A 21,421-nucleotide genomic window follows, 5' to 3' on the forward strand; every position below is an offset into this window, starting at 1 on the left:
AGAAGGAAAGATGCGAGGAAGGGAAGAGGAAAGTGAGGGGGAGGGGAAGGCAAGAGGAGAAAAGAAAGGAGAGTTGAGGCCGGGCGCGGTGGCTCACACCTGTAATTCCAGCACTTTGGGAGGCCCGGGTGGGTGGATCACAAGGTCAAGAGATCAAGACCGTCCTGGCCAACATGGTGAAACCCCATTTCTGCTAAAAATACGAAAATTAGCTGGACGTGGTGATGCCTAACTGTAGTCCCAGCTACTCGAGAGGCTGAGGCATGGGAATCTCTTGAACCCGGGAGGTGGAAGCTGCAGTGAGCCCATATCATGCCACTGCACTCCAGCCTGGTAACAGAGCAAGACTTTGTCTCAAAAAAAAAAAAAAAAAAATTAAAAATAAAAAAGGAGAGTTGAAAGGAGAGATGTGGAAGTAGGGAAGAAAGAGAAGTGACAGGAGCAGGGCTGTGCTGGCCCTGCTCCCAGTGGCCACAGAGGCCGCCCCCATGGTCCCCATCACAGACACAGAGAGAGGTGGCCATCTTCCTGCCTGCATTCCGTCACACCCTCCTCTGGGGGACCTGATGCCAGGGCCTTCCCCACATACTCTGCTCACTTCTGAGCATGCTCCATTCCATCAGGGGGAATGGGCAGAGGAAACAGGTCAGGCCAGCACCCATGCAGGACTGTCCCAGTTCAGAACTTTACACTTTCATTAATACAGCCTCATAGTCTCACAGCATGGTTGCTTTTTTGTTTTCCTGGTGAATTTTTAAAGCAGCATCATCGTTCCTTCGGCACCCGATGAGCTGGAGAGCCTTGTGATTCCTTTCCTTCTAGCTCTAGTCCTTTGTTCTATGGAAATTGCTGCAAACTAGGCTTAGACAAGGTGATCTCCAAACCATGAGCTAAACTCCAGTGCGGACTCAGGGAACAGTGCCCTGGAGAGCGGGGACTCAAGATGATGGTGTGTGCTTCTGTGATTCAGGGAGAGGGGTGTGAGGAGAGAGGACTTTTGAGTTTCTTGATAACAATTTCCCATTTGTTGAGCATGTATGGTATCAGCCACTGTGCTTGTCTTATTGAATCCACAGAACAGCCTGGAGGTAGGGAATATTATTGACCCAATTATGCAGATGAAGACACAGAGAAACAGAGGTTCGGATGTTCATCCAAAATCACACAGCCTGTAAGTCACGGAGTCACCCTAACTACTAAGCAACACTGCCTCACCTGTCCCTGTGCGATGGCAGGTGACCTCAGTGGTCACTACGGGCTCTTCCAGCACTTTCTCGTGTGGAAGCCATCCCCTCCTGGGGAACAGGCTAGAGGGTCTGGGGCAGGAGTGGCAGTGCAGCCCTCCCCTACCTCCCCACGGAGGCCTGTAGCTTAGTGTTCTGTGCCCTGCCTGCTGCCCACTGGCTGTGCAGCCCCCGGGCACAGGCCTCTCCTCTCTGCCTCTGAATTGCAACGTTGGCGGCAGAAGCGGGAAGCATATTGTGCGCAGAAACAAAGCTGAGTGGTTTTCCCTTTTTCTGAAGGTGGTAATGGTGCAATTAGTGGCTAAGCCATTACCCCCCTCCTCCCTTGCTCGCTTCCCCTCTTCCCCTCTGCCGCCCTCCCTTTCCTTTCCTGGGATCAGTGGCTGAATGGGAGAGCTCGCCCATCATTCTCCCCCACCCCCCACTCCCAGGAGGAGGGGTGGAATGGAGGGGTTATCTGGGTGTCTCCAGGGGGCCCCTGGATGTAGGAAAGTGATTCAGGGACTTTGGGGGGTTAGAGAATCCCAAGAGGCAGGTAACATCTCCTGCAAGTGAGAGGACTAGCAAGGCGATGTGGAGGCTCAGAAGGGGTGGGCTACAATCGCTGAGGGTCTGGATGGCTGGATCCTTTTCTCCAACCCATGTGCACCGGGGGCAGGTGCCGGCATGAAGCCTCAGCCCACCAAGCTGTGAAACGAGCCAAGGCGCCCCCTTTCCTGAGTGCAGAGGGGAAGGGGTAGGCAGGGTCTGAGATTCCAACTCCAAGCTATAGTGGTGGGGTGCTCATGGGCCTGCTTTAACCCTTCATTTTCCTACTCTAGAACCTAGAAAGAGGCCTCCTGTTTATATAGTTCTCAAAGGCCTTTACAGCCCTTAGCGCATTCCATCTCCATGGCCTTCCTCTGCAGGGCATCTTCATTCCTCTGTTGTGTAGAAAAGGAGGTAGAGGCTGAGAGAGGACAAGTGATTTGCCCATGATCACATAGCTAATAAATGTCGAAGACTCAGAGCCCAAACTCAGATTAGGCTTAAATTCCTTAGGCTTAAATTCCAATCTCTTTTCTTTTTAACTCCAAGACCTTGAAGAAAGATCGTGTGACTGTAGGTATGGCTGATGCTCTGAAGAGCTGAAGTCAGCAGGGAAGGTGCCCACAACATTTGGGAATGAAGATTTCAGGGCAGGTCTCTGGCCAGTGGCCTGGCCCGGGTAAGCCACGCCATGCTCACCTCCCTACAGCTGCCTCTCACCTCTTTCACCTTGAGTGGAAACACAAGCAGAAACTGGGACATGAGCCCCAGGAGACCAGATCTCCATGGTCCCCTTGGGGGCATGGGGTGGGAGAGAGGTTGTAGAGGAGGGCTCAGGAGGGGAGCAACTGTCACAGCTGTGAGAGGTGGGGGTGAGCAGGGCTCAGGGACAGAGAGGCAGTGTTGCTTAGTAGCAACATTCAGGGCTGCTCCCTCCAGAATCCTGGGGTGTCCTCTGCACTTCTCCCCCAGCTAGAGTGCTAGTGTGATAGATACGGTGGTAGAAGAGCTGAGAGAGCAGAAGCATAGCAAGAAAGACAGAGGCAGAAGCCAAAAAAAAAAAAAAAAAAAATACAGAGAGCAACAGGGAGACAGTTACAGAGACTACAGTGATCCGCAGAGGGAGAGCCATCCCCGTGAATTAGCCAACGTTTCCCTGTAAACCTTAGAACCCAGCTGTTGCCAGGGCAACGGGGCAATACCTGTCTCTCCAGAGATGAAGTTGCCAGGGTAACTGCATCCTGTCATTCTTTCCTGGGGACCATCCGGAATGCGGCACCCACTGGCCGTTACCATGGCAACTGCCTTTTTGCCCCACTTAATCCTATCCCGTCTGCTACAAGGGCCCCACAGTTGGAGGTGGGGGAGGTGGGAAGAGAAAAGATCACTTGTGGATGAAGTTTGTTCTATTCCACCTCCTCCAGCCCCTCCTTGGGTCCATCACCCCAGGGGTGCTGGGTCCGTCCACCCCCAGGTCCACACAGGCTTGCAGTATTGTGTGCGGTATGGCCAGGGCGTCCGAGAGCAGGTTTCGCAGTGGAAGGCAGGCAGGTGTTGGGGAGGCAGTTACCGGGGCAACGGGAACAGGGCGTTTCGGAGGTGGTTGCCATGGGGACCTGGATGCTGACGAAGGCTCGCGAGGCTGTGAGCAGCCACAGTGCCCTGCTCAGAAGCCCCGGGCTCGTCAGTCAAGCCGGTTCTCTGTTTGCACTTGGCAGCACGGGCAGGCAAGTGGCCCCTAGGTCCGGGAGCAGAGCAGCAGCGCCCCAGTCCTGGTCCCCCAGTCCCAAGCCTTGCCTGCCTGCCCAGCGCCAGGATGGCCACCATCACCTGCACCCGCTTCACGGAAGAGTACCAGCTCTTCGAGGAATTGGGCAAGTGAGTTGTGCCTCAGGGAGTTCTGGAGGGCATGGTGGGGGGGAGGTCAGTATCTTGAGTGAGGTGTGTGTGCCTGCCGTGCTTGGGGAGCATTCCTGTGTGTACAGATGAAGGCAGACTACATGAGTTTGGGGGTACCTGCCTGTGCACAGAGCGTCCAGAGTCGGGCGTGGGCATGTTTGTTGGTGCATAGATGTGCCAAGCTAGCCAGGCGAGTGTGTATGTAGGGATGAGGGGTTGACAGTGTATGCCAGTACACACACACACACATACACACACACATGCACACAAGTACGCACAACCTGGATACACACATATTCTTAGAGACTCAGGGTTAAAAAGGGATTTTCCTAGTCAGCTGGGTTCAAAGCTGGATTCCTTCTCCAGTTTTGCTTGAGGTGGCCATTTGGCTTCCACTTAGATACCTCCAGTGGCAGAGAATTCACCAGCACCCGGTAGTTCTTCCTGACTTTAGACACCTACAGTGACTGTACAGAGTGGCCAACTTCTCACTCCCTCCCCACCTCCCACTTCTCAGCGCCTGCCAGGAGTGAGGGCATCAGTACAGTAGGGGTTAATATCTGAGCCCGACAGGCTTCCTGGGTGTTGGGAGGTGGGGAGGGGCAATCAGGCAAGCTGTAGCGGGGGCAACGCTGTTTCAGGGGCTGGGGTATGAAGGGTGCAGCGGCTCTGGATCTTTGGCAAAGTTGCCCAGCCCAGAGCTCATTTTCTGTCCTGACGACTGCTGTGGAGAGAAGGGAGGGAGTGGAGGAAACAGGGGAGCCTCTTGTGGGTGGCCTGGTAGGCTGTGGAGTGGCAGGGAAGGGTTCCTGGATGTCCCAGTTGGGTTTCTGGAGGATCCTGGGACGGGCCAAGGGTTGAGTGCATTTTGGAGGCAGAGTTTGCCTTGTGGGCAAAGAAACACCAATGCCCTGTAGGTTTCTGCTGTGGCAGCAGGAGCACAGGGGCCCTGGAGACAGGTGTGTGCTGGTGTGAGTTCTGAATGTGTTTGCACCAGTGTGCATTTTGAGGAGTGATGTGTGTTGCTGTAAAAGGACTTTTGAGGGCAATTGATTGTGACACTGGGGTACACTTGTGTGGCCTGAAAGGGTGTGCAAGCATTCATGCATGTGCACCAGGAAGAGGTGCTTCATGTGTAAGGCCTGAAAATGCAAGTGTGCCTGGAAAGGGTGCATATGTCCTGTGAGTATCACAGGAGTGCTGTTGGTTGGGTCGAATGAGAGCAAGGGCGTGGACATGACTCATTATATGTGCACATGTATGGCAGGTTAGAGCTGTGTGCACATAGGAAGCCACATGTATATGAGGTCTGGGGGTGTGTGAGGATGCTCGTGTGAGATGTGGACACAATGGTGTTCCTATGAGGTCTTGGCATGCACATCTTTGAAAGCTGGGGTCATGCACACAGGAAGATGCACGGGTGTGCACACACATGTGTGTGCATGTGTGAGGCCTGGGCTCACAAGCTTGTGTGGGAGTATGGGTGTTACAGGCATGTGTGAGCTCATGCTGGTGTCTGCATATGTGTAGGAAGGAGGTGGCCCTGTGACTGTATACAAGAAGGCTGCTTGCACGCACACACACACACACACACCCCCCCACACCCAGGATATCCTACAGGCATATACCGCCTCCCATGAGCACACATACCCATGTGTAGGTGTGTGTTCACTCTTACCTGCAGACTTTCTGCTTTTCTGAATGTGCTTTTATTGGGGTAGGGGCAGAAACAAAATGTTTGGGGCTTCTCTAGAGGACTGAGGCTGTCTACAAACTTGTGCAGGGACCCCTCTCCAGGTGTTTTCCAGTGCGCGCCTAGAATCCAAGAATTCCCTGATTAGCGACGAAGCTGCCTTTCAGGGAGTGACCAAGACTGGGTTCCGGCAGGACTGCGTCATGAGTACAGTGAGATAGAGTTGAGATGTGACTCAAGCACTCAAAGTGAAAATAAAAGTGATGTTTTGCCCCGAGAGGAGATGGATATCATTAAGACTGGGTTTTGTGGGGACAACTTGGCAAAGAGACCCTTCATGAGACTTCACAAGGAATTTCAGGGGCAAGGGAGCCCTGGTGTGGCCATGGCAGGACAACCGAGGTAAAAGGCATGGCTAGGCCTTCTTTAATCAATTTCAGGCTTCTTTCTTCCAGAACCATCAGTGCTCTTAACCTTTTTTAGGTCACATATTCCTCCAGGAATCTGATGAAAGTCTAAATCTACGTTTCCCAGAAAAACGCACAAAGCTACGAAATGTTGCATGCAATGTCAGTAGCTTGCAGGACATCGGGAAGGCTGTGTATGAGCCAAAGGTTGCGGAAGCTTGTATTGGAGAAAAGGGGATGAAGCGGCCTGGTTCCACACCTCTGATGTCTGTGTTAAAAAGGCCAGAGCACATCACTGAGGAGCCTGGGGCTCCTGCTCTGCACAGCAGCTTCAGTCTGAGCATCCAGTGGTGCAGGGAGGGGCAGTGCCCTGTATGGCCATTAAAGACACAGGCTCTGTCCCTCACCACCCATAGCTCTGTGACACCGGGCAGGCTGTGCTACCTCTTCCCCTCCACTTGTAGTCTAGAGATAAAAGGAGCTGTGAGGATTCCATGAGATGGTGTATGTAGAGACACAGCCTTGAGCCTGGTGCATGATGGGCCCCCAGGGCCGATTGCTACCAGGGTGACTGTTGTTCTCAAAGGCTGGGCAAGGCTAAAAGCAAGGAACGGGACCTGCTTGTACCTTTTGCCTCCTCCAGGGCTGGGAGGAGGTTGACCAAACGGTGCTTCCCTGCTGGCGGGCCAGGAGGCAAATACTCCTCTTCTGTGGAAGGAAGCAATGAGGGTGCCTGCAAGGCTTGTCCTTCAATTGATGACCCATGGTTCCTGCCAGCTGGGACACTGCAGTCACCACCCAAAAGCTGAGCCCCCATCCCAGAACCCACTTCAGATCACTAGCAAGGTGTCTGGAAGAGGCAGCCAGGTTGGCCCTCAAAGGGCACATGGGAGCCTTTGGGTCTCCCTCTTCAAGGCCTTGGGCTGCCCAGCTGGAGAAGCAGGCAAAGCCCTCTGGAGGGCTTCTGGCATCCTGCCCAGTGAGGTCTGGCTCAGAACTGCAGGCCTTTGCAGAGGCCCAGGTAGGGCTGGCTACAGATGTGAGAAGAGCTGCTCTTCTCCAGCCCTGCTGGGCAGCCCTCTGGGAACCTGTGACTGGGGCTGGAGCCCTGGGCAGGGCCTCTGGAGCCTCTTGATGCTACTGGACTGCAGGTTCCACTGAAGCATATGATTTCAGAGGAGTCAAGAACTTGATTCCGGTCCCCTAGAAGGTTGGGGTGGGGCTGTCTCTGGGGATCCAGGATGAGCTCATCCTTCCTCCTTTGACCCAAGCCTCTTCTCTCCTGAGGATGAGAGAAATAAAAGCCCAGACCCTAGAGGCACAGAAGCTTGCAGGAAGCATGCTGGACCAGCTCCAGGGTTCAGTGTGGACTGAAGTGGCCAGGCCCGAGCTCCCAGCATACCCAGCCTTCTCCAAAGACCTCTCTGAGAAAGGGAAGAGTCCTAGTTATTGGGCGAAGGGGTGGACACAGATGCACCAGAGGGCCCAGGGAAGGGGTCACGTTCAAGGAAGTGGAAAATGAACCTTTTCCAGCCTTTGGCATTCTCTGGGCTTCTGATCCTTTCCCCAGGACGGGTTAGAAAGGCAGAAAGTTGCCCTACAGCCTGTGTCATCACTGGGCTGTATGGGAAGAGTCTCCAAAGGAGATTTTACTTGAGAGAGGGAGAGGGAGGGAGGAAAAGAGACTGGAGAGAGAGCTTAGCCCACTCTTTCCTCTCTAGAAACAGAGATTTGAAACTGACTCAAGGCAGAGCTGCAGTTGGAGACAGGGTTGTCAGGGCTGCAGTTGGCCAGCCCGGTTGACAGAGAGGAGAGGGCAGCTTCTTCCACCCGGGCTTCTTCTCACCTGGGCTGATTCATGGGTGGCAGTGTGGCCCAGAGGCAGCTCCCTGCACTGAGGTCCTGGGGCCTGGGTGCTCAAGTCTTCTCGTGGGACCCGAGCTCTAACATCTGTAGAATGTGCTTAGCAATCCTGCCTTTCGCAGGCAGAGCCGATGGGGGATGGACAATGTCATGTTGGAGAGAGAACACTGGGCATCCATGCACCCGAAAACTGGGGGCCATGCTTTTCCTCCACCTTTTATACCCTCTCCTATCCACAGCACTTTGGGGCCGGTGAGGCTCTTCATCCATGAGCTCATCTCTGGAGGAGGCGGGCAGGGCTTACTCATCCATCTTACAGATGAGGAGACCGCAGCTTGAGGAGGTGGAGAGACTGGCTCAGGGGATTGTGTCCAGGCCTCCAGCACCCGGCATATGGGGAAGACTGCTGAGAAGGATTGCAACTGGTGCCGTAGCTGGAGAACATCCTTCTTCTTGCCCACCAACAAGGGAAGCGGAGCAGTGGCCACATGGGCAGGGGAACTCTGATGTTGCTGATTTTCCAATCATGATTCCACCTCTAATATACTGGGCCATCTTGGGTGAATCATTTGCCCTTTGTGTGCCTCAGCTTTACCATCTGTAAAATAGGGATCATCATACCTCTGGAGATGCCTGCAATGCCCCATTAGAGATGCCACCCTCTGCAGCCTCCCTCTGTGGAGGGCACACATGGGAAATTGCAGACCCCCAGAGCATCAGAATCGTAAGGACCATGGAGATGCTCTGCTCATTGCATAGATGGTCCTTGCCTTGGTCTCTGGGAGCCAACGTTTAGAGAGAAGTGGCTTGGTTTGTCCAAGGCCACAGGAGAGACAGGGCCTGGGCTTGGGGACTAGATGATGTGCAGTGACCAGAGGCCGAAGGATGGGAAATTGAGGGGCAAGACCTCAAGGAAGGGGTGGCAGGAACAGGGAAGGGACAAGCTTTCCTCCCTCTCCTCCAAGCCATCAGAGCCGCAGGCACGCACATGTTCTGGTGCACGCTGCAGCCCTCCACCCCCGCGCAGCCGCCCCCACACAGGCTGAGACACACTGACACTCTGCTGAGCCTCCCTCCCTCCCTCCCTTCCTCCCTACCTCCCTTCACAAGCACACAGTGACACAGCCGCCAGCATCCCCTGCAGTCCGGGCCACGGCTGGCTCTGTGGGTGTGGGCAGAGCCTCCGAGCGCAGCACCTGCATCCTGTTGCTGATGTCTGCATGCTCACACACACCTGCGCACCTTCACACAGCTCACAGGAGCACACACATGCACATGGACACACATACACACTGGCTGTGACAGGGCATAGAGCATTGGTCTATCTCCCAGTGCAGGGAGAGCAAGATGGCGCTGGCAGGGTTTCTGGGCTCTCTCTGACTCTGTTTGTCTCCCTCTATGCTCGTCTCTCCATCTCTGTGGTCTCACTCTGTCTCTGTCTGTCTGCCTCTGCCTCTGTCTCTGTCCCCCTTTGCCTCAGTCCCCTTTCTGCATGGGAACTGCCTGTGGTCCTCTCTCCCAGCTTCTCTGTGGCACTGTAAGAAGCCTCCCACCCCAGGCAAGCCTGGTGCAACCCACCCTGCTGAGACCCAGTCCCAGTCCTCTAGGTCCTTGTGTGGCATGGCTGTCCACCACAGAGTCGGTGGGGGGTTGGGGGGGCTCTAAGGCCAGTGAGACATTCTGTGCTGGAGAAGGTTGAGGGCCTTGGTGTCTTGGGGCCATATAAAAGGTGGAACAAGCCGTGCACAGTGGCACGTAACTGTATTCCCAGCTACTTGGGAGGCTGAGGCTAGAGGATTGCTTGAGCCCAGGATGCTGGGCTGTAGTGTGATGTGCCGATCAGGTGTCTGCACCAAGTTCAACATCAGTATGGTGACCTCCTGGGAGTGGGAGACCACCAGGTTGCCTAAGGAGGGGTGAACTGGCCCAGGTCGGAAACGCAGCAGTTCAAAACTCCCGTGCTGATCAGTAGTGGGATCGCGCCTGTGAGCCACTGCACTCCAGCCTGGGCAACATACTGAGACCCTGTCTCTAGAAAAAAAAAAAAAAAAAAAAAATTTAGAAAAAGAAAAGAAAAAAATTTTTTTAAAAAAGGAGGAACACATCCAGGATCCTTGCATCCTTTCAACAGATATTTCCTGAGCATGGACTCTGTTCCCAGCCCTAGGTTGAGCCCAGCATGTACCACATGCAACACTTATGTGGTCTCTGCCCTGGCGAGGCTCACAATGCGGTACAAAGCCAAAAGTAATTAAATCACTTCGGAAATCATTATTTAAATGCAACTGTATAAGGGCTTTGGCCACACACATCGAGTTGTGAGTGCAAAGAGACCTCAATTAGTTGGGGTGAGGGAGGTATCAGGGAAAGTTCCCTGAGGCTGTGACATTAGGGAGCTGGAGGCTGAATAAGAGTTACCTAGAGGTTAGCTGGGTGTGGTGGCTCATGCCTGTAGTCCCAGCTACTTGGGAGGCTGAGGTGGGAGGATTGCTTGAGCCCAGGAAACTGAGCCTGCAGTGAGCTCTGATCATGCCATTGGACTCCAGCCTGGATGACAACAAGACCTTATCTCTGTTTTAAAAAGAGAGAGAACGTGAGAGGAGGGAAGAAGAGTTAACCAGAGGGTAGAGGGTGGAAGAGTGTTCCTAAGAGTGGGAACAACTCAGACAAAAGCTCTGAGGTATGTATTTCAGTGGAGCATGCAGCCCTAGGGGCCTATGGGGTCCTACTCTTTTCTGGCCTGGTCAGCCTGACCCTAATTTCTAGATGCTGGGTCCTAGCAGGACTATTAAAAACCTATAGATTGTCTGGAACAGGGGACCAGGCAGGGTGGTGAAGTTCTGGAAGCTGAATCAAGTGAGAGAACACTGAGGGACTGGGGGGCTTTAGCAGACAGAAGAGACCTCTTGGGGGCTATGTCTCCCTCCTCCCCAACCAATCATTTCTGCAGAGATGTCCTGGAGCTTGAGAGGCCCTAGAGGCAGAGCTGCCAACTTTCTAGAGTAAGGGAGGTAGCTTTCAGCTCCACAGAGGGAAGACATTCTTATGGTCAGAACTGTTCCTGCATCCCAGAGCTGGCTGTGGCCTCAGGAGCGAGTGCTCTGGCAGCAGAGATGTGCAAATTCCCACCCTCATTCACTTACCTTCCTTGCATGCCTCCTGCCCAAATCCCTACCCTCACCTGGGGAGATGCTTTGCTACAAGAATGAAGTGGGAGATGGTTTAGGGCCAGGGTATTCCATTTAGCATATTGGAGGGAAGAGAACTCCGTTGTCTTACAGATAGCAAGCTAAGGCCTTGCCCATGGTGACGCAAGCCAGTGACACAGGAGAACTGGACACTCCAGCCTCTGTCCACTCCAGTGCTTGGCTCTCCTATCCCTGGAAGCCTCTCTCCTCTGATGCTTGGATCTCTAAAAGACTTTGTGGTGTATACTCTGGACAGGGTCAGGCCATCAAAGACTGAGGAGAAAGTCACCCCTTGGCATGTCCCCTGCCTTGCTGGGCTGTAGCCCTGCCTTTAAGCACTGTAAAAAGAAAATTGAGGCTGGGTAAGGTGGCTCACACCTGTAATCCCAGCACTTTGGGAGGCTGAAGTGGGTGGATCTCCTAAGATTGGGAGTTCGAGGCCAGCCTGACCAACATGGAGAAACCTGTCTCTACTAAAAATACAAAATTAGCTGGGCATGGTGGCACATGCCTGTAATCCCAGCTACTCGGGAGGCTGAGGCAGGAGAATCGCTTGAACCCAGGAGGTGGAGGTTGCGGTGAGCCAAGATTGCATCACTGCACTTCAGTCTGGCCAACAAGAACGAAACTCCATCTCAAAAAACAAAACAAATAAACACCCCCAAAAAAACCAACAACAAAAAAAGAAAATAGAAATTTTTCTGTTTTTCTTTTTGTGACCCATTCGAAAAAACCCTTGCACAGCCAAAACAAGGAATCTGTTGGAACTTCTGTTGGTTCAGTGTTCCCTGCAGCAAACAGATTCTTCTGGTTCCCAGCCCTTCTGTGTCCCCCACAAGACTTCTGCTGAGTTGGTGTTTGGGGGTGGGGGGCAGTGCGGGACAGCTCGAACACACTGCGTCCCTGCAGCATCTTCTAGAGTCTGGGAGTGGGTGGCTGCAGGCGGTCGAGAGGACGGAAGAGGCGTGGTTTCAGTAACAGGTCCTGGGATTTTCTGGCTGCATATATAATGCTTTGGTCTGTGGAGTTCTGCTCCCAGAGCTGGGAAGAAGTGGGGAGAGTCAAGCAAAGGGGATGGTGAGCCCCCAGCCCCATCTTCTCAGAGCTGTTTGCCATTTGAGAACTTGCATAGCTGTATTTTGTTTGTTGATTATTAAGAAAAGGTACTAAGCCGGGCGCGGTGGCTCAAGCCTGTAATCCCAGCACTTTGGGAGGCCGAGGCGGGTGGATCCCGAGGTCGAGAGTTCGAGACCATCCCGGTCGACATGGTGAAACCCCGTCTCTACTAAAAATACAAAAAAAAAAAAAAAAAAAAAAAATCAGCTGGGCATGGTGACGTGTGCCTGTAGTCCCAGCTACTCAGGAGGCTGAGGCAGGAGAATTGCCTGAACCCAGGAGGCGGAGGTTGCGGTGAGCCGAGATCGTGCCATTGCACTCCAGCCTGGGTAACAAGAGCGAAACTCCGTCTCAAAAAAAAAAAAAAAAAAAAAAAAAAGGTACTAATGCCTCAATAAAAAAGAAAGAAAGAGAAGGCTTAAAAATTACTTATCAAAAAAGATTAAAAAATGAAAAAAAAAAAGAAAAATAAAGACAAAAACAAAAGAAAAAACTAAAAGAAAACAACAACAACAAAAATTATTTATCAACAGTTGATTTCACAGATGGATAAGCTGAGGCCTAAAAGCTTCTCTTTGTTTCTGAATGAATTAGATCCCAGCTTTTTAACTGTTTTGGGAATTAGGAGCCTTTAGAGAATCTCACCTAAGCTATGGGTACTCTTCTCCTCCCAAAGTGCCCACTCACTGTGACACGCAGAATGCTATTATTTTCCACGGGTGCCCCTACTCTAAAGCCCAGCTGTGGACCTCGAGGTCAGAACCCCTCTGACCTGAGAGTACTGCGTATTGGCAAAAGCAATGGACTATGAATCAGCAGTCCTGGGTTCAAAGCCTTGGTTCCAGTTTCTTCAGCTTTGGAATGGGAGAGGGTGGACTGCAACATGATGGGATATGCCAGGTTCTGATGCAGCCACATGTGGCCCACACTCTAGCCCAGTGCATGGTGCTGCCTCTGTGTCCAACCTCAGCTCTTTCCCTTTCCCCAGGCATTCTAACCCTGTCTATTCTGGGTTCCACGTCCTGGGTGATCAAATCAGCCAGCCTGGGCTATGTGTTATTGACCACCAAGGGGTTTTGGATGCAGATTCTCTCACATGTAACAGGTCTATCTGCAATTGACCAGGAACTTTCTGAAATCCTCCCCAGCTCATCTCAGAGAAGTGAAATGCTTAAGTATCTTAACGGAAAACGGGGAAAATTTGGGGAGGAGACTGGGATTTGATTATGAGGTGCCTGCCATGTAGCATCCAGGCAAGATAATGAGTAGCTAAAAATACGGGGCTAGAATTCCAAAGACAGGAGGGGGCTCTGCATGTGGATTTCAGTCTTGGGCAACGGTCAATGGCTTTAACTATTTGGGGAGTCATGGACTCCTTTGTGGAGCTGATGACTACGCATCCTTTTTCCAGAACAATGCACAGACACAGAATCATTTAAATACAGTTTTAAGTGGGTTCTTAAATGCCTAGAGCCTCCCCAGAGATCACAGCTAATGGCCCCTGGTAGAGGGGATGGGCGGAGTGGGAAGAGGGCGGGCGGAGAGAGGCCAGGGAGCAGCAGTACTAAGGGAAGGTGGGGCAGGGAAGGCATTGTCAGTGATGGGGGAGGCCGGGAAAGCGCTGCGATCTAGAAACAAAAGGAAGAGTGAGCTCAAAGCTGTGTTCAGTGGGGCCAAATGCTACCTGGGGTGGGGCAGGCAAGGTGCATTAGGCTCCCCGGGGGACTGCAAGGGATAGTGGTGAGGGTGGGAGGAGGAATGGGTGGGCGAACCTGGCATCGGCATTTCTTCCATGGAGCCCTGGGGGCGGCAGCCAGATTGTGGTGGGTTCATGGAGTGTGGGAGGTGGGAAGAGGAGGCGGCGGATGTCGGACATTTGTTCTGGAAGTTTGGCAGCAAAGAAAAAGGGAGAAAGGAAACAGCTCAGGCTGCTGGGTCGAGAGAAAGGTTCTTGGTGGTTTTGTTTTATTTGACGGGGGCGTTTTATTTTTCTGGAAGGAGGGACACCTGAGCATGTTTGAAGAAACAGTCAATAAAGGGCAGATAGTAAAGACTACCCTAAGGGGCCCAGACAATCAGACCCCCACGGAGCCCAGAGGGGAAGGAAGTGTGCGGTGAGTGTGCTCCTGTCTGCTGAGACTCACAGGTATACCATGGGCTCTGAGTGGCTTGGGGTGAGGGTGAAGAGGCTTCCTTTCGAGAAAGTGGCAGCAACCAGTCTTTGGTAGCAAAGACCCCTCACAAGTGGCCCCACGAGGGAGGCAGGGCTGGCATTCCTCACCCCCGTCTTTCAACTGAGGAAACTGAGGCCCAGAAGAACAAGCAAACTGGTAGCCTAGCTGAGTGAGGCTCAGGACCTGACTCCCCATCTAGTGCTCCCGGAGCTGCACTCGGCTGCATGTCAACGCTTCCTACTGTTTCAGGCCAGGGAGGGCGGTGGGCCCCTGTGGCCTGCCAGCCAGCTACACCCAGGACACCTTGCCCGCCAGGCAGCCAGAAAGCCATTTCCCAGCGTGAATCTTGCTTTTCACAGCCCATTAGCACGTTCCCACATTCTCAGCCGTGCACCGGACCCACTGTCACTGTGCCCTCTCGTCTGTCTGCTGGAGCGCTGGAGCGGGGCCTCCCTGCCTGCCCACACTCCTGCTCGTCTACCCTCAGGGGCAGGCTGCTCAGCCACCTCACTGTGGCCCACAACACCTCCGCCTTGGCTTGCTTCTTCCCCAAGCTTGGCAAACAATGTCCGTTTTGTTTCTAATGATGCCAGCTGTCCTCCTCCCTTCGTGGATAATGATGCCTGCACAAGGCACTGTTCCCTGAGCATTTACTATACCCCAGGGACTCTGCCAAACTCATTGCCTACCTTATTATCTCATTGAATCCTTGAAACAACTGCATAGGATGGGTGCTATTATTGTCCACATTTTGCAGGGGGAGGAGACAGGCTTACTGAGGTGAAGTAGCTTGCTAGGAAGTAGCTGACCCGTGATGTGAACTCTGCTCCTCTGTGTAGAGCCACACTCTCCATCACCCACATATTGTTATTTAAATTAAATCAAGTGAGAAATTGGGTGCCTAGTTCCGCTGGTCCCATTTCAAGTGCTCTGTAGCGTCTGTGGCTAGTGACTGCCGCGGTGGACAGCTCAGAGTGTTTCCATCATCACAGGAAGTTCTGTCGGAACTGGTATAAAACACTGGAGCTGGAAGGCCCCTGCATTCCTGAGCCTCATCCCCACCCCAGCCTCCACATTGCAGATGAAGAGAATGTGGCCCTCACTGGGGCCGGTCAGGGCTGTGGGCTGAGACTCGGCTCCTCCAGTGTCTGACTGTCTGTCTCTCCCCGACACACCCCTCCCTGCCTACATTCTGTGACCCTCTGGCTCGCATGGATGCGTCATACCTAGGGTGATACACGTGTGCTTTGTCTCACCTACAGCCCCATAGCATCACACACTTAGGGGCTAGACCAGGTTGCCAATACACGCCTATGGCCAGACACCCACCCCTTGCACCAGGAACACTGCCACCACCCCTCCTCCTTTGCACCCAGGGCCACTGTCCCACACCCCTCCAGGAATTCAGAAACACTTTCACAGACACTTCTAGGACTGCCCATGGCCATCCCCCACAGCCCTCACACCCAGGCCTCATCCCTTCCTCTTGGGACCCTTGGCCATCGCCTCCTGTCCTTGCCCTCCCCACCTTGGCCTCCTTGCGTGTCCAGCCCTGTCCTGTTCCCAAGCTCCAGCCCACCCACCCATCTGCTGGCCACCTGCTCAGCTCAGGGCCACAAGAGGAGTGGGCTGGCTCTTCTGTTTGCCAAGGTTTCCGGGCTGTGGCCACTTGTTCATGCAGGACAAGAATATAGAAATATGGCTTTTTAAAAAAACAGAAGATAAAAAGAGTTTAGGGCTGCCGACTCACTGCCCTCACTCTCATTTTGGCTCTGACTTTCCTCTCATCCCCACAGCCATGGCAGGCAGGGACGGAGCCTGAGGCTGCCTAGGTAGCAGCCTGGCCCCTTTCCTTGTCTCATTCAGCCCCCCTTTCTCCCCCCGCCATGTCCCATGTGCTTGGTACTGTGCCAAGTGTTTCAAACCAGTTACCTCACTTAATCTCCTGACAAACCCAGGAGGTAAAGGCTATCATTGCCCTCTAATAGGAAGACGCAGAAAGGTGATGTGTCAAGTTCAGCGTCACACATTTAGGGGTGGAGCTAGGATTGGCCCACAGGTCTTTGTGACTCCAGAGCCTCTGCTCTTGAAGACCACATTGTCTTGTCTTTGGCTGAGTCAGAAGAAAAAGTGCAAGTGACCTGGATTCTCTTTACAGCCTCAATTTAGAACATGCCTGCTCATGTGAGGCCTCGGTTTCCTGATCTGTTAAATGGGAGATCAGAATTGATCTTCACAGACCCAACTTCACAGGATTGCTTTGAGGGTCCAAAGGGTGCTTAGTGGTGAATGTACATTTGAAGGGAGGAAGATTTCTGGGCTTGGGAGGGACTGGTACCCTCAGGATCAGCCGCTCTAAACTTGTTTTGAGAAACTCCTCCCTCTGAGCATCTGATAAAAGCTGTGCACCTTTACCTCCCCTCCAAAACAAGCACTTACGTATACTTGGATACACCGGCTGTCCTTCAAGGGTTCAGGGTTCCCACACTGCCCCACCTATGGCATGGACCCCTGGTGAGGAACCTCTAATTTACACAAAAGCTTGCTGCTGTTCTGAAGAGGAAGTTCAGCAAGTATGGCTTCTCTTGTTTTATAGACATGGCTCTTACGGCCTCTGCTCACTGAGCTAGGGCCCAGGCTCATGAGGCCCATCCGGCCTCCCTGCACAGAGCGCTTACTGGCCCCCACCTAGGCTGATTTCCAAGGGCGGCAGGATACGCGGCAAGACTTCCCCGGAAGGCATTGGGCAGTGCTGGGCTCCCTGGGAAAAAAAATCACCCCTAGATGGAGTTAAAATGAAATTGCAGATTTCCTGGGCCTACACCCAGACGTACTGATTTAGGAGGTCTGGGTGGGGCCTTGGAATTTGCTTACTTTTTTTTCTTTCGAGACGGAGTCTTACTCTGTCACTCAGGCTGGAATGCAGTGATGCAATCTCAGCTCACTGTAACCTCCGCCTCCGGCACTTAAGTGATCCTCCTACGTCAGCCTCCTGAATGGCTGGGACCACAGACGTGCACCACCACGCCCAGCAGTAGAGATGGGGTTTCACCACGTTACCCAGGCTGGTCTCAAACTCCTGGGCTCAAGTGATCCTCTCAGCTTGGCCTCCCAAAGTGCTTGGATTGCAGACATGGGCCACCACTCCCCAGAATCTGTTTTTTTTTTTTTAAAAAGATCCAGCTGGGCCTGGTGGCTTAATGCCCGTAACCCCAGCACTTTGGGAGGCTGAGGCAGGCAGATCACGAAGTCAGGAGATTGAGACTATCCTGGCCAACATGGTGAAACCCCCATCTCTACTAAAAATACAAAAAACTAATGAGGAGTGGTGGCATGCACCTGTAGTCTCAACTACTCGGGAGGCTGAGGCAGGAGAATCGCTTGAACCCAGGAGGCAGAGGTTGCAGCGATCCAAGATCATGCCACTGCACTCCAGCCTGGGTGACAGAGCGAGACTCTGTCTCAAAAAAAGAAAAAAGGAAAAATATAAATAAAAGATCCTCCAGGGGAGTCTGAGGCAGCCAGTTTGATAACCACCGATCTAAGGTCTTTACCTAGAAGGGCATTTTGTCTCTCTAATGGAGAAATTATCTTCATCCCTCCCTCCCTCTGTCCAACCATCCCTCCATCTATTCCCTCATCCACCCAGCACATATTAATTGAGCTCTAGCTTTGGACCAAGCTTTGGCAGTTGCTGCTGAGCAGGACAAGACCTAGCTCCTGCACTCTGGAGCTTATAACCTTCCCTGCCTTCTGCCCTTCTTTTCCTGGAGTTCTCAGAACCTTACCCAGGTGTGGCCACTTTCAACATTTTTTTCTCAAAGGGCTTTTGAGTATCATGGCCCCCAGCTAGATGGGGACCTAAAGGTCTTCAGGTCCATCCCCATGCCTGGGTAGGGTGGGCACCTTTGAGAGACCAGTTGTCCCCGACCTTCCTTAGATGCCTTTTGCTGTTCCTAACGCGCCATCTGAAAATTTCCTCTCTTGTCTCATGTCAGTTTCTCTCACTCTTGCTGAAATCCACCTCCTGCTCCTGCAAGTAACACTCATGGAGGCTCTATTGGCACCAGACACTGGATAGTCAACCACTGGGGGCAGAGAGAAGAAAGTGAAAGTCCTGGCCCTCAGATACTCACTGTCAGGGTGGGAGAGATAAACAGGAGGAAGACCCACCACCAATCTGAGCTAGATGGAGATGTAGGGTTATGATATTATGATATAGTAAGAAATATAGAAATATATATTTGGTCATTTTCCCTGGTTCTTGACACAGAGTTCCCCAAACTCTTGGGGGTACTAATAGCATCTTTTGTTCTAATATTTGGTCTTAGAACCCAGTTCCTGACTTGGAGGTCTCACCTGCCTTGGAATTTCCTGGGTGATGAGAACATCTTTTGTTCTAATGAGGCAGCTTTGGGTGGGTGCCTGTGTGGGAGCTGGTCACAGAAAGACCAAACCATGATCAGAAGCTTGAAACTTTCAGCCCCTCCCACCATTCTCAGGGAGAGGAGAAGGGCTGGGGATTGAGTTAATAATCAATCATGCCTAGTGACGAGGCCTCCATAAAGGACTCTGAAATATGGAGCTCGAAGACCTTCTGGGTTGATGAACACATCCACATGTCTCAAGGGTGGCACACCCCAACTCCATGGGGACAGAAGTTCCTGTGTTCAAGACCCTTCCAGACCTTGTTCTGTGCCCCTCTTCATCTCGCTGCTCATCTACCCTTTATCATAACCTTTACTGTAAACACCAGCGTGCGCACGCGCGCGCACACAAACACACCCCCAGTAAAAGTAAGCGTTTCTCGGAGTTTTGTGAGCCATCATAGAAAATTATAAAAGGAGGGGGTTGTGGGTAACTTGATAACCCACTCTTTGTGATTGGCATCTGAAGCAAGGGGACCGTCTTATGGGGCTTATTCCTTAGCCTGTGAGGTCTGGACTAACTCTAGGTAGTTAGTTTCATAATTGAATTATAGGATACCCAACTGGTGTCCAGAGAATCAGTTGGTGTGAAAAAAAAAAAAACCTCTCCAGAGCTGGTGGCCAGAAGTGTGGGAATGATGGAAGGAAAGTGATTTTTTTTCTAAGCAGAGGTGCTCTGGAAGCATGGAGGAGGGGCCGCATAGCAGAGGAGAGTCTCTGGGAAGAGCCTGGGGTCCTGCTGCTTTCTTCCTGGTTAGCATATGGGCAGGCTGCACACCCCAAGAGGGACCCACAGCTGCACAAGGCCCTCTGTGTGCCCATGAATTCTGGCCCTCTCTAGCTGTCATACAAGGTTATATTTCTTGGTCTCTAGTCAGTATCCTGGCTCCTTCCTCCTCATCCTTCAGTTTCCCAGCCGCTCATTTCCTGCTGCCCAGACATGAAGCCAGTGCTCGGGGCGGTGTGCAGAGCAGGCATCTGTGCTAGCCTGCAGACTTCCTCAGTGCCTGCCAGCATCCTCCTCTATCTTGTCAGCCTCATCTTTTTGTGTGCTCAGAGGTGCCCATAAGCTTGGGATGGGGGACCCAAGTTTGGAGGATGTGATGGGCGAAGCCATGTCAAAAACCTTGACATGGCCCTGCATGCCAGGAAGTGGAAGGCTTACTTGGTGTGGAAGTCACACGGAGTGCTAACGTCTGAGTTCTAGACACAGCTCTGCCTGTTAGGAACCATGTGATCTTGAGCAATCTACACTGAGCTACATTGGAGCTCAAAGTCTCAAGGAATCAGAATCTGCATTTTAACAAGGTGCCTGTGTGATTTCCATGGACATTTAGGTTTGGGAAGCCTGCCCAGGAGACTCTTCTTGCCATTAGCATGGTGTTAGGGTGGCAATCGCGGTGACCCTGGTCAGTATCAGGCCCTTTTAGGACTCTTCTCTGTATACAAAGGGGTTGGACCACATGGCTTTTGCGGCAAAGAGTGTAAAATGGCATCTAGATTCTAGATCTAGCCTTAGACAGTTTTGTTTGGCCTAATACCGTCCTCAAATTCTTTTGGAACAGGTGGCAGTGTTTAAAAATTGGGCAATTTCTCCTCAATATCTGAACTTGTAGTTTTTCCTGAAAAACCAAATGAGGTAGGAAATGGGCCACATTCTACATGGCAACAATATTTTCCCCTGTGAGCTGGAAAACTCACAGCCCTTGCCCCAAGTTCTCTTCTAATTACTGATAGTTTGAGGATAAAATCCCCAGGGCCTCTTAAAACATGAAAAGATGCTCAGCCTCACTCTTAACATGACAACTACAATTAAATGACAGCAAATTTCCATTTTCCACCTGTCTCTCTAGCAAAAGAAAGTTGAGTAATACACTGTGTCAACGAGGGTAAAGGAACTGGTCCCCTTGCATGCTAGTGGGAAATTGAGTTGGTACAATCTTTTTTTTTTTTTTTTTTTTGAGACGGAGTTTCGCTTTTGTTACCCAGGCTGGAGTGCAATGGCGCGATCTCGGCTCACCACAACTTCCGCCTCCTGGGTTCAGGCAATTCTCCTGCCTCAGCCTCCTGAGTAGCTGGGATTACAGGCACGCGCCACCATGCCCAGCTAATTTTTTTGTGTTTTTAGTAGAGACGGGGTTTCACCATGTTGACCAGGATGGTCTCGATCTCTTGACCTCGTGATCCACCCTCCTCGGCCTCCCAAAGTGCTGGGATTACAGGCTTGAGCCACCGAGCCCGGCCTTGGTACAATCTTTAGTATGGACAGTCTCTCATTATCTATCAAAATCAGCAAACAACACCTACGGCTTGACCAGATAACACAAGGTCTGGAAATGTATCCCATACAGACACATGCATACAAAGGAGATATAATTCAAATGCACACATACTCGGCTAATCTTCGTAGCATTGTTTGTGATGGCTCTAGATGGAAACTCATCTGAGCGTCCATCAGTAGGGGACTGGCTGAATAAAGGATCGGAGAGCCATACAATTACAGACTAAGTAACAAGGAACTCTTAGATTACGATATGGAATGAGGATCTCCAAAAATATATTATCTACTGAAAAAAGGAAGGTGGAGAACAGTATACAAAGTCCAGTACCATTCATGGGTGGGACACCATCCGTGGAAAGAGACTAAGGATGTGGTAACTGTGGTCATCCCTGGGAAGGGGATGTCAGAGGCTGCAGCATGGGTGTGGCGGGAAGTCCGTTTACTACCTATTCCTTTATTTCTTCTGAACTTGGAACAGTCTCCATGTATCACCTACTCAGAGAATAAAAAACTAAAAACTTTCAGAGACATGGATTCTGCGGTTCTAACAGTACATGATTCTAATGTTTTATAACACGGTGACCCCAACTTTCATAGCATT

The 21,421-nt window shown here is 52.0% G+C and overlaps 1 protein-coding gene across 4 annotated transcripts in view; it reads left to right on the plus strand.

The window, feature by feature from the left end:
* Positions 1–3,394: 3,394 nt before the first annotated feature.
* The window catches only part of CAMK2A (calcium/calmodulin dependent protein kinase II alpha), a 69,894-nt gene continuing 51,867 nt past the window's right edge, over positions 3,395–21,421 (plus strand). The window contains exon 1 of one of the 4 annotated variants that reach the window (XM_010344545.3): positions 3,395–3,650. In XM_010344545.3, coding sequence (XP_010342847.3) covers positions 3,589–3,650 — 62 coding nt within the window. In that variant the 5' untranslated portion in view covers positions 3,395–3,588. The remainder of the gene's footprint in view (positions 3,651–21,421) is intronic. The other 3 variants (XM_010344546.3, XM_003934012.4, XM_003934013.4) reach the window with 3 other exon arrangements.

The sequence above is a fragment of the Saimiri boliviensis genome, chromosome 1, assembly GCF_048565385.1.
Source record: "Saimiri boliviensis isolate mSaiBol1 chromosome 1, mSaiBol1.pri, whole genome shotgun sequence".
In the NCBI taxonomy this organism is placed as follows: Eukaryota; Metazoa; Chordata; class Mammalia; order Primates; family Cebidae; genus Saimiri; species Saimiri boliviensis.